Consider the following 13,905-nt stretch of genomic DNA (forward strand, 5'->3'; position numbering starts at 1 on the left):
AAAAAGTTGTTAAACTCCCTCCAAAATATTCATCAAAATATTGCCTTCACTGGATAGTTCTTTCAAACACTTGAGAAACAGAATTTTTATACTAGTATTCTGGCCCATGGCTTAGATAAAGTATAAAGACCTTAATTCATTATATAAATATACAATAGGCTGATATTATTAACAATTTAGAGGAAACTGGAAATTAGTACCATTCAGAACTGTAGACCTGAAAAATCTTAAATAAAATACTAGCAAATAATATATAAAGGAATTTTAAAGGGAGGAAACTTCATGGTCATTGAATGGTTTATTTTAGGAATTAAAAAATAGCTTAAAATAAAAACTATTAATAAAATCCAGCACATTGAGCAAAGAAAAATATTTTCAATTATCTTAATTAAATACTAAAACACACTTGCTAAAATTTAGCATTCAATTACTAATAAGAATCAAAGTAATTTATATAAGTTGGTCTTCAGAGTAGTTTTAAACCAAATTCAATTGCATGTTTAAACATGTACAGCACTGGTTGAGTAAGATTATAATTCTGTATTTTAAAAAATGTATGAGTTCTCTGTTCATGTTTATTATTAAATGTATTTAGGAGATGTTAAGCACAGACTAATCACATCTAAACAATTTTTTTAAACAGATATTTTGGAGCCTATAATATGCTAATATGTTTCCAAAACATATTTGGACTACTGTTTTTTTAAATAATACTTTGAAAAAAACACTGTTACAAAGGCTTTTTCTTCTAAATTAGTTGTAAGGCAAGAATGAATCATGTTACCATTAGGATTTGATATTATTCTAGTAGTGCTACACAATATAATCAAAGATGTGAACAAAACCAGGGCAGGATATGTATTTTGGAAAGAAAAAGGCAAAAATTATTATCATTTACTGCTGATAAACACATTCCTGGAAGACCCAGAAAAACAATCAGAATAGTATTTGCTATTGTCTGGATTTTGAATGTTCCCCAAAGGTTCATGTTAAAGGTTTGATTCCCTAGTGTACAGTGGAACCTTTAAGAGGTGGGGCATGAAGGGGGGTCTTTAGGTCACTGGAGTGGGGTATGCTCTTGAAGAGAAAGTGGGGCCCCTGTCTCTTCTTTCCTCTTTCACTTCCCAGTCATGAGGTGAATGGTTTTTCTCCACTGTAGACATCCTCCATGTTGTATGATCTATAGGCCCAAAGTGACAGGGTCAAAATAATGACAAACTTAAATGTCTAAAACTGAGGAAAAGTAAACCCTTTCTCTCTGTAAGTTGATTACTCAGGTATTTGTTATAGCAACAGACAGTTGACTAACATACTACTATACCTAATAAACAACTAGTGTTATGTTAATTGAATCACAAAAATTCATAGGTTTCTTATATACAGATTTCAGTTCATCAGAAATTATAATGTCCAACATTTTAATTGTTTTAAATTCTTCATTTTTGTACAACAACAACAACAAAAATCTAGGAATAAACTTAAGGAATATGCAGGACCTATATAAAGAAAACAAAGCAATACAATAAAAAAATTTTCTGATAAACGTAAAAATTAAAATAACAAATACAGTACATCTTAAATTGAAAAATTGAACAATACAAAAATGTCAGTTTTACCTAATGAATCATAAATCCCATAGAATTCCATGTTATTTTTTAATTTAAATAAACAATTAAAAATGTTATCTGGTGGGGCACAGTGCCACATGACTGTTTTCCCAGTGAATCTGGAGGCTAAGTCAGGAGGATTGTGAGTTCAAAGACAGCCTCAGCAAAAGTGAGGCACTTAGCAACTCAGTGAGACCCTGTCTCTAAATAAAATACAAAATAGGGCTCGGGATGTGGCTCAGTGGTCAAGTGCCCCCGAGTTCAATCACAGGTACATGCCCTGGAAAAAAGTTATCTGGTTTCCTATGTTCATATGTGAATATTCCACCAGTGAAACTCCACATCATGTACAACCACAAGAATGGGATCCTAATTACAATAAGTTATATTCCATGTATGTACAATATGTCAAAATATACTATTTTATCATGTATATCTAAAAAGAACAAATAAAAATATATTAAAAATATTATCTGAAATGAGTGTGCAATGATAGCTAGGAAAATTATGAACAAAAAGAATACCTCTATCAGATATGAAAGTTTACTCTAAATTATCTACATTATCATCTATGTGATATTGGTACAAGTACTATGAAATTAATGGAACAAAATAAAAGGTTCAGAAATGCTGATATTTTATAAATTATTCTGGGAAGCAAGTGAGACTTCATACCTTTGAAGAAGGAAAAAATTCGTTATTCAATATATAGCATTGTGACTCTGCCTATTTGGAAATATACTGACAACATACTAAGAACTAAAAAATAAATACTAAAAAAAAAAGAAACCTTAAGGGTACTGAAAGTATACACATATGTACATGTCTTAGAGCAAAAAAGTTTCAAGGAAAGACCTAAAAGGTAGAGACCACAAAAGGAAAGAGCATATCTACATGTGAAAAACAAAGTCCACCACATTCAAAAAATACACAACAAATGGAAGAAAATATTTGCAAAACATATGACACAGGGATAATACCTGAGATATTTAAAAAAGTACAAGTAAAATAATGCAAACTCCATCTGAAGTAACTGTAAGAAATCCAGTCTGTTCTTTGGTACTCCCTAAAAGCACAGAATCCCGTTGTGTAGTTTCTTGTCAACCCCACTCCAAACCCCCACTTGCATTTTCTCCTAGCTGGCCTCTCCCATTTCCAAAAAGCCTACTATGTGATGTCCATGTGTTCACAGAAAATCTCACTTATTATATACAAGATCATCTCTTCCAGGTCCAATCCACTCCAGGATAATAGGCTTTAGTCTTCAGTGATTTTCCAGAAGTACTTTCCCCCACTACCTAGAGTGATTTGGGAATACTGTGCAACACGGGTACCATTACTTTAAATTCCATCTTCTCTAGAGTTATAGGACAAAAGGAATTGAAGATGTTTCTTTCTCTTCATTATTCCTGAGGCCCTCCAGTCCCAACTTTTAATGTCCTATGGGTGACTGTTGATTCACATACACCTACAAGAAGAAGGAATTTTTATAGAGTTCAATCTATGTATATGTAACCAAATATAAATATAAATATATAAAAAGGCAAATTAAAACTACAATGAGATAGGCTTTATTCATTCGATTGACAAATATATGTAATGTCCAGAATTGGGAAGGACATGAAGTAATAGATACTATCAATATTGGACAAATTGTTAAGTGATTTAGGTTTAGAGTATCAACAGACAATAAGCTTCAAAATGCATAAAAATATGCATATCCTTTGACTCAGAAATTTTATTTCTAGGAATTTATTCTAAGTAAATAGTTGAACAAGTGTCTATGGGTCAGGAATGCTTGTTATAAAATTACTTATAACAGCAATGAAACACATGCATAATGGAATATTATGCAACCATTAATATCACAACTATATTAACTGGCTGAACGTCAGAACCACTGAGAGACCTTTCCAAAAAATATAGATTCTTGTTTTTCATCCCAAGAGAGTTTGATACAATAGGTCTGGCATTTGACTGAAAATCTGATTTTTTTTCCCCCAAACTTTCTAGGTGACACAGAGCCAGACTTGAAAGTCACCAACAAGGTCAGTGTTTCCTAAAATGAACCTCTCTGGTAATTCCCACACACTGTGCTCTTCCCAGTTAACATTAGACACAACTTTCCAGCCCTTGCATCATCAAACTCCAAGGTTTCACCATAAGGTAATCTGATCTGGCCTCCTTCTTTATTTCTACTAACACCCCTTTCCTGCAGCTCCCTATCAGAACGCAGAGTCCCCTATATTATCTCTGGCCTAGATCTAGGATGGCAGCACAGTGCTGTCTTTCTTGCACCTCCCTCCCTGCTGAGGATCTCTTTTATATGTCTGAGTCCTCAGAGACCATAATTTATAAACTGTGAAGTAATATATTGATTATATGGTTTCTTCATCTGTTTCCTTCAAAACATCCAAAACCCCAGGGATGCTTAACCACTGAACAACATCCCCAACCCTTTTTTCATTTTTTTTTTTTAAATTTTGAGACAGGGTTTCACTAAGTTACTTAGGGCCTCACTAAATTGCTGAGGCTAGTCTTGAACTTGCAATCCTCCTACCTTAGCCTCCCGAGTCATTAGGATTATAGGTGTGCAGCTATGTCCAGCTCAAGATTAATTTTTGAGGTCATAATACAAGTGGTCAACCTTCCTTGTTATAAGATTGAAAAAGACTACCTAAAATATTCCAATCAAAAGAGTACTCTAGCAGGTAATAATCTACAGCAGATGGAGATAGTAATGCACACTGTGGATTCACTCACTTCCCTGTACCTTCTGAGGAAAAGCAAGGTGGTCAAGTCCAACATTAAGTCTGTCTGATCTATCTGCCTTCTTCCATTTCTTCATAAAAAAGTAGAATCCATAACTGAAATAAACACTGCTTAATGCTAAAAAATGTAAAGATGACTTTGAGTATTAGTCTGATGAAGAAATACCTTTCAGATTCCAAGAATAAAAACAGTTCTTTGTCTCCTGAATGAATGATCTTTTACCCAGAGAAACAGACTTAGCACATATGGGTAACACACAGGCAAGTAGTAAAGTCATTTCCATCCTTCTGAGGCTAAGTGAGAAAGGGAAATGGAGAAACCCCAGCCAAACAGGTTCAAAGGGTCACAGTTGCCAGCACCTCTTGCACAGCATGTTTAGTGCTGGATATGTGGGTGGAGTTGTTCTAATAGACTGTGGGACCCCAAGGAAACTGACTCCTTCCAAATTTTCCAGGGTTTAAAATGGGTTTAACTGAGTTAAAAAAAAAAAAAACACTTAAAATGCCCCTAACCCATAGAAGCCACTCTCACTATGCATATGTTAGCATTAACAGATGAGGAAAAAAATATTATTGTACTATCCTCTATGAGACCAACTGGATACAACCTTGACCCTTTTCAAGAGTAGCCGGGATTCCAAATTATTTTCAGATCAAATGTAATAATGTCAGGAATTTGCTTTAGATTGCTACAGAAAATAAATGTGTGTATTAGGGAAGGTAAATAGATACAAGAGCTCATCAGCATATCGTTAAATATTATCATATAGTTTGAACACCTCCAAAGTCTAATAAGTATATTTCAATCAAGTTGCACCAGCCAACTTTACATTTACAGGCCAGAAGCTTCCTTTAGTGAACAAGGTGATCAATAATGTCTCTAGAGGAAATCTCAAGCCCCAAAAGGGGACCCCATCAAAACGCATCCCAGAACCTGTAGTAGCGTGTAGCCTTGTCATTTTATGCCAGCATTAAGTTAGAGTTTTTCACATAATGGGAGGTCTTGACTGATGAACAGCCAGCTAGTGATCCATAAAAACTGATCTTATCCCCCTCAAACCCATCCAGAGACTCTTTCAATGTCAGTGAACAGGCTATCCCTCTTACTACTCCAAGAGGCAAATCCCATCACCACAACCTGCTTTCTGTCAGCCAAGACACTGATAATGGTATTTTAAATGTTAGGACTTATTCCTGTTTTCTCCACTTAGTATATTTTTCCAGGGTTGCTAACCAGCAAGTCTTGGGCCCACCTAATAGGGTTTTGAGATCATTAAAGCCAATTCAGTACTATTATATGAATTCCATGAATTTCGTTTTCTAAATCAGTGGCTATTAAGTGGAAAATATGCTAGGACCCAAAGTCCCCAAATTACTATCTTTATTTCCCCTTCACTCTAATTTTAACCAGAGGTCATTCTCATTAAAAAGCCTCTGGGGTCTTTGATAATGTAAGTTTTATACTCGCTGAGAGATCCTTGGCCCTTTCCTGTGGCTGCACTCATGCCAGTCATCCAGCTGCTATCAATTAACATTCCATCAGTTTCTCTGTCAGTTTGGGTTAGGCTTGACTGAGTCACAGGTACAGTCTACTTGGCAACATTTTGATCTCACAATGTGCTCCCCAGAGTTAGAATCTTTAATGAAGTTCCATTCAAAAGCAAAAAACAAAACCAAAAAAACATTTATTGAGCACTTATTTTGTGAAGATCACCAGTCAATAACCATTATTCTAATTAGTGATAGCTAACCTAATTTCCAAAATAAAGATTATTAATGCATTATTCTATATTGAACCAAGAACCATTTTTTGACCTTTGTGGAAAAATGGCATGAGTGATTTTTTTTTTTTTTTTTTTTTTGCATATCAAAGGTTATGATTTTATTTCTAAGCAGTCATGATGAAAATTGAGCTTGAAAGTTTTGACACTTAAGTGGACAAAGATATTTGGGATTTTAACCTCTATCTGGAGATCAAGGGATCTAAGAAAAATCTTTTTCTTCTTAGGTCAACATTGAGGGAGGGGCCATCGCCTTGGGCCATCCTCTTGGAGCATCTGGCTGTAGAATTCTTGTGACACTGTTACACACATTGGAGAGAACTGGTGGAACCCGTGGTGTTGCTGCCCTGTGTGTGGGAGGTGGGATGGGAATAGCAATGTGTGTTCAGAGAGGATGAAATACTTAACAACCACACTACTTAAAGCAACCTGAACTAATAAAATTTGTGATAACCAAAGTGAGGATGGAGACCATCTTCACAAAACAGAAGTTGATAGCATGCTGTACTTTAATGTATACTACTCAAGGTATAAGACATTGCATTTAACATTGTTATAAATAAAAGGGAGATTCAGATCAGTCATCAAGGGCTCCAGAGTGAACAGCATCTTCATAACCTCCATGCTTATCATCTTTACTTTCTGGGTGTAATTTAATAAGGTCATCAATCCGAAGAATGGTAATTGCCGCTTCTGTTGCAAATTTCAAGCTCTTCACTTTAACTACGGTTGGTTCAAACACTCCTGCTTGCTTGTTGTCTCGAGGTTTACCATTGACCAAATCAAGACCAATCCATTTTAGATTTTTACGTTCTGGATTAACTTGAGCCTCATTATGAAAAGCTCTTAACTTTGCAACCAGATCTATGGAGTCTTGGGCAGCATTAACTGCCAGTGTATTAGGAATAACAAGAAGAGATCTTGCAAACTCTGCAATAGCAAGCTGTTCCCGAGAGCCCATGCTGGTTGCATAGTTTTCAAGGTATATGGAAAGGGCTGCTTCTACAGCACCCCCACCAGGAACGACAGATTTCGACTCCAAAACTCTTTTCACCACACAAAGAGCATCATGTAAAGAGCGCTCCATCTCATCACACATGAAATCATTTGCCCCACGTAAAATAATCGATGCAGATGTTCGTGCCTTAGTATTTTTGATTAAGATCAACTCATCATCACAAATTCTCTCCTGGACCACTTCTTCTGCTTGTCCCAACATTGTAGCTTCAAAAGTTTCTTCACCTTCCAAATTGGCCAGGGTTGACAGAATAGTTGCTCCAGAAGCTTTAGCAATACGCTTAAGATCCTTTTTCAAAACTCTTCTAACTGCCATGGCGCCAGCCTCCACAAAGTATTTCAGACACATATCATCAATTCCACCAGTGGTTAGAATAACGTTGGCACCCGTTGCCAGGATCTTCTGAATTCTCTCCTTGGTGATATCTGATTCTCTCTGTCTAATTTGGTCCAATTTTTCAGGGTCTGTAATAATCACTTGTACACCAAGCTTCATTTTTGTTTTCTGTAGGCTGAAGTCAAGGCAAGCAATTTTTGCATTAACTATTCTCTTGGGCATGCCCTGAGATCCCACCACACAGTTAAGTGCATAGCCACTGATCAGCATGCTCTCCATCTGACTTCTCCCATGGGCTTTCAGAATATTAACAGAATTGATAGGATAGCGAGGCTGGCCTCTTATATCTGTGTATTTAATAGCAAGTACAGCATCTACTACCATATTAGAGAAGAAATCACCATCTATTCCAATAATTTTGGAAGACATGGAAGTCTTAGCAGCATTAATCAGGCAATCTTTTCCAAGTTCATCTGTGTTAATAATTAAATTTTCACTGATATAGCGCACTGCTTCCTTGCAAGCAAGTCGATAGCCACTAATAACTGATGTGGGATGAATTTTCTGTTTGACTAATTCATCTGCATTTTTCAGAAGTTCTGCTGCAATAATAACCACTGAGGTAGTTCCATCTCCAACTTCTCTGTCCTGCAGATCAGCCAGCTCACAAAGAACTTTAGCAGCAGGATGTTCTACCTCCAGTAACTTCAGGATGGTAGCACCATCGTTTGTAATGGTTACATCACCAATATCATCCACCAACATCTTATCCAAGCCAACTGGACCAAGAGAACTCTTAACGATATTGGCAATAGAAGCTGCAGCCATAACGTTCTGGGAGCGGATGGCCTCCCCAGTGCTGCGGTCCCCAAACACGGACAAAGGCCCCTCCATCTTCGCGGCAGGGTTTGCGTCGAATTTCACTCACACCGCAGGCAACCCGTATCTTATGAGTGATTTTTTAAAAGTAAAGAAAGGGAAGGAATAAAGGACAATAAAGACAGAAAAAAGAAAGAGAAAAAGATATGAGAAAAAGAGAAAAGAAAAAAAGAAAGAAAATATCATGGGCAAGTAAAAAAAAAATTGAATGACAAGAAATAAAAATGGAATAACAAGTAAAGGAGGAAGAAACAGAAGAAGCACAAAAAAAAGACAAGAGGAGGAGAAAGTAAAAAACAGAAATCAAGAATAAAAAGAAGTAAATATGCCAAACTAAATAGCCGTAAATCTAATCCTGAAATGTTTCAGAATAATAAAATGCATATTTGTGTGTGTGTATAGTTATTAAATGAATAAGTTGATGTGGCAATAAAGTTGGAAAATCCTCAGAGGCCCAAGTCACAAGAAAGCATGAATTAAGAGAGTAAGCAAGCAATGAAGATAAACTTTACACTAAAACTATCTGTCAGTCCCTGATGGCTTATGGGGAAGGAGAAATAGTACAGGGCTCAATACAGGGTGAGTCAGGTCAGAGACCTCCACATAAAGTGAGACCCCTGAAAGGTGACACTCTTAGTGGACAAAATACATAACAAAGAAACAAAAGCCCCACAGAGACAGATTATAAATAATTTTTACTACCTCAGACTTGTCTCAGAGGGAAATAAGAGTTCTGCCCTGAAATTTTAACCAGAATCATGGTTTGGAGTCGAAATTCCATGTGATTCCCGCCCCCCCAAAATTAAAAATTCTCAGGATGGAAAGTTCTTTACATATGTCACAGAAGTAAATGCAATTCTTAATAGAATAGCACACCTTAATTAAACCCATACTTCAGTGAATTCTTAAGGATAAATTTCCAAGGCACTTCGGTTCTGAGAAATATCACCAAATTTTAAAAAAAACCACAAAACATCATGAGTCAAAGACAGAAGAAACAATAGACTACAGAATTATACTTACAAAGACTGACTATATTAGAAGGATCAAAAACTAATATAAAAACTTTGTTTAATACTGTTAAGAAAAAATGAGGACTATCCAAAACATGATAAGGAAGAAGAGTTTTTTTTAAAGCTACAAATTACATTTTGAAAAATAGAAGTAACTTTTTGAAAACCATGTAAAACATTTAGAAACAAATTAGAAATGCTGTTTAATGACAGATTAAACAGCAGATTAGACACAGCTGAAAAGAGGCTCTGTCATGAACAACAGGACTAAAGGAATTAACTAGAACACAATTCAAGAGACATAGAGTAGGAAAATATAAAAGAGAAATTTAAAAAATCATAGAGCATGAGTTGAGAAGTTTGAATTACATGCAATCAGAGTTGGAGAAGGAGCTAATGATAAGAGACAAAGTTTTGAAGAGATTATAACTGAAACTTTTCCAAAATCTTTTAAATGCATGAATCTTCAGATTCAGGAATCCCAAGCAAAATAAACACAAACAAATCTTCATCTAGATGCATTTAAGTGAGATTGTAGAACATTAATTTAAGGATATGATCTTAAAAGCAACTCCCTTCAAAAAGAGTAAAAAAGCACAGATTATTTTCAAAGAAATATCAATTAAGCCAAAAACACTGATTTCTCAATATTAATAAAAGCAGAACAATGGAAAGTGTCTCCAGGTGCTAAAAGAAAATAATCATCAATTCATAAATTTACACCACAGTGAATTATATATATATATATATATATCCGAAATGCACTAACTTTAAAAAACTAAAACTAAATAGAAGAAAGATCACTAGAGGAAAGAGAAGGGGGGAGGAAAGAGGAGAATGAAAGGGGAAGTGATGCAATGCATGTGTAATTATGTTAAAACAAACACTAATATTATGTACAACTAAAACAAACTAATAAAAAAAGAAAATGTGCACAACACATTTTCAGGCTCAGTCAAATCACGCCATAAGGAACATGGATTGCCAACAATGGATGATACAAATTATTTTCAAATACATGTGGAACATTTAAAAGGCAATGAGAAGATACTGAGTGTATTCAATCCTTACAGAAACTGAAAGAAGGAAAGAGAAAAATTAATATATTTTTCTGGCTCCTAATACTTTCCCTAAATACTCACTAGCTAGTGGCAATTCTGAAGAAGGCCTACAGAAGAAATTCCTTGAAAGAAGAATCTCAGGGTGGAGATTTCAGTCATCTGCTCCAATCCTATGCCTAATATAAAAGTCTTCACAATATCTTCCTAAAGCCTAAGTCTAATTTTATGCCTCTCCAATGATGGGGAGCTGTGTGCTCCCTGGACAGCCCTCCCATCCTTTAACAAGTTTGTATGATAACAAACCAATCATTCTTTCCCAATAGCAATTCAACTGTATCTCTGTAAAAACTAGTCATTATTTTAGAGTCTGTGGACAATGTCACAGGATGGGTATGGTGACAATGCAAAAACCTCTACCCCAAATTCAGATGTCAGGTCTTGGTGACAGGGCTTATTAAGAGCAGTTGTGTAACTACACAAGGAAATTATGTGAAGTTACAGGAGAATGTGGTTAGGCATGTACGTCCCACTCAGAGGTTCTTGCTACCTGGAGGTACTTCAGCTCAGACTGGCAGAATACAAACATCTGTCTCTAAGGTACTTCAGCTCAGACTGGCAGAATACAAACATCTGTCTCTAAGGATTCTTAAGGGCTGGGGTTGTGGCTCAGTGGTAAAGCATTTGCCTAGTATGTGCAAGGCTCTGGGTTCAATCCTCAGCACCACATAAAAATAAATAAATAAAGGTGTTATATCCAACTAACTTTAATTAAAAAAATTTTTTTTAAAGTTTCAATGAAAAGTGAATATAATGAAAAACAGCAAAATCCTGGCCTATCCTTTCTTATTCCCATTTCTGCCCCTCCAAGTAACTTTCAATTCTTTTAGTTCCAGAATTTGCTTCCAAATTTCTAAATAACATGCATACACTAATTTCTCTTAATTTTTTTTATTTTTAGAATTTTATATATTTCCAAATATGGAAAAGATGACTTTTGTTCCTATATACTCTGCCTCCCCACTAAGATACACTTTTTTTCCTTGACAATCTCAGTATAACTAAATATAAAAGATAACTTTCTTGCTTAGATAAATATAAAATGTTTACATTGTTATAACAAAATAAATTTTGTTCAGGGATAAGCCTATAATAGTATTCGATGATAACATTTCTTTCCATGTGCAACTTTTTGTTTTCTCAAGAGAAAATAGGACTTTTAAAGATTTTCCTCAATCTTTTCTACATCATAGGTCAAGCATCATTAATCTGAAAATTTGAAATTGGAAATGCTATAAAATCTGAAACTTTTTGAGCACTGACATGACACCACAAGTGGATAATGCCTGATGTATGTGATGGGTCACAGTTCATCCAAATGCAGGGCCACTAAAAATGCTAAGATTACCTTCAGTCTGTGTGTATAAGGTGCATATGAAACACATGAATTTCTTGATTTAACTTGGGTCATATCTCCAAGATATCTCATTGTATATAAGCAAATATTCCAAATCTCTAGTTCAGCCTCATCAGGCATGGTATACATTTTATTTCTTCAAGATCTCTCTCTCTCTCTCTCTCTCTCTCTCTCTCTCTCTCTCTCTCTCTGCATTCTTTTCCATGACCCTAGACTGCTGCCTCTATGCTGCTGTATTCTGCTATATTATTGGAACTTCCCTTCACAGCCACCCTGGGAATTTCCTTTTTTCCTGGGAATTTCCCTCTTTTTCCATTGTATCACATTCAATTCCTGTCTCCTAGACCCTGTGTCTTTTACTTTTTTTATTTACCACCTTGTTTTGGTAAAGCACATCCCAAAATAGTTTCTTTTCAAAAAATTGAAGTTTTAAAAATGTTGCATTAAGTATTGACATATGAATTGGAAATATTTTTTCATCGGAATTTTAAAAGCATGGTTCTAGTCTTCTAATTTTACTTGTTCAATCTGAAAACTCTGATCCCTAGTTCTTGACTCTTTTTCTGTAATCTCTTATGTGAATATTTATGTGAAAGTTAAAAATAAGTATATTTTTATTTGTCAGATTAGATAATGTCTTATATAAGTTAGCTATTAAAAACATTTAATGTCTAAAAATCACAACAATAAGAGATAATATGCTAACATGTTTAAATACTGAAGAATAATTCACCCAAATACTAAAAGTGACACTGCCAAGTGATAAAATTTGGGGAGTTTCCTTGATTTTTGTAATTTCTATATTTAAAACATTCCTGAAAACTGTTTTTTTTTTTTTTTTACATTTGGGTTTGAACAATGTGTCTTAATGCCATGTTAAAGTCTTCCTGAATCTAGTACTAAATAACAATATTACACTGAGAAACAATAAAGAAACAGATTAATATAAATCTTTATAAATATAGTTTTAATCTCAGATTGCCAACATTCTAAGTTTGTAACACATAGCAAAATTAAGAAAATCTGTCAATGAACAATTATTTACCTACTACCTAGACTAAACCAATAATATCTTATTAAATGAGCTTTATCACCTATCTATTCACCAGTCCAGCCCTCTATAAACATCAATTTTCTTCTTTTTTGGGCAATTTCAAAATAAATAGCACACATCAGTATACTTCATATAAATATTTCAGCATTGTATTATTAACAATAATATTAATAATAATATTATTCATATCAATAATATTATCAATAATATATTCAGTGACATATTATTATTAACTAGAAGATGTCAATACTAAAAGTACTAATGCTTATAGTACTTTTGAGGTAAAATTTAAACACAGTAAAATAGCAAATCTGAAGTGTACATTCATTGAGTTTTGCAAAGGGCATAAAACTGTGTAACGAAATAGACTTTAAGATGAAATATTGACATATGATAAAAATATTTCATGTAAAATGTAGAACTCTTGCAACCATACAGATCCACTTAGTTACTTCCATCCTTTATGCTATAATTGCCTCATGTATGACATCTACATACGCTATAAATCTAAGTAACAACTTCATCATTTTTGTTTAAAACTTTCTGTATATTTTTAAAAGACTAAGAGAAAAGCATTTTCAGGGTACACTGGGATGCTTGTCCATTTTCCCTCCCTTCATCCCTCCAAGTCAGATTTCTATCTGTCCTATTTCCCTCTATCTTGAAGAACTTTCTTTAGCACATCTCTGTTGATCTTGTACTCTCTGAATTCTCTTAGTTTTATCTGAAAATGTTTTTATTTGCCTTCATTTCTGGAAGAATATTTTTGTGGATATCGGATTTGAAGTTGAGAAATAATCTCTTCAAAACATGAAAATTTTTAAAGGTGTTGGTTAATTGTCTTTTGGACTCATTATTGCTGAGACTCATACATCATTCAAATAATTATTCCCTTATGTGTGATTTGTTCTTTTTCTCCAGCTGCATTCAGAATTTTCTCTTTATTTTTGGTTTTCAGAAATTTGATTGAA

At 34.5% G+C, this 13,905-nt stretch overlaps 1 protein-coding gene across 1 annotated transcript; it reads right to left on the reverse strand.

Moving 5' to 3' along the window:
- Window positions 1-6,650: 6,650 nt before the first annotated feature.
- LOC144255290 (T-complex protein 1 subunit alpha) lies at window positions 6,651-8,457 on the reverse strand. The gene has a single exon (XM_077799627.1). It carries the CDS (start codon window positions 8,405-8,407, stop codon window positions 6,737-6,739), a length of 1,671 nt encoding a protein of 556 aa, XP_077655753.1. The 5' UTR covers window positions 8,408-8,457; the 3' UTR covers window positions 6,651-6,736.
- Between the last annotated feature and the right edge of the window lie 5,448 nt (window positions 8,458-13,905).

Source organism: Urocitellus parryii, chromosome 6 (assembly GCF_045843805.1).
Source record: "Urocitellus parryii isolate mUroPar1 chromosome 6, mUroPar1.hap1, whole genome shotgun sequence".
Classification (NCBI taxonomy): domain Eukaryota; kingdom Metazoa; phylum Chordata; class Mammalia; order Rodentia; family Sciuridae; genus Urocitellus; species Urocitellus parryii.

Excerpts from the sequence above, each read along its gene's own strand:
- LOC144255290 (XM_077799627.1), bottom strand. The coding sequence starts at position 8,407 with ATGGAGGGGCCTTTGTCCGTGTTTGGGGACCGCAGCACTGGGGAGGCC.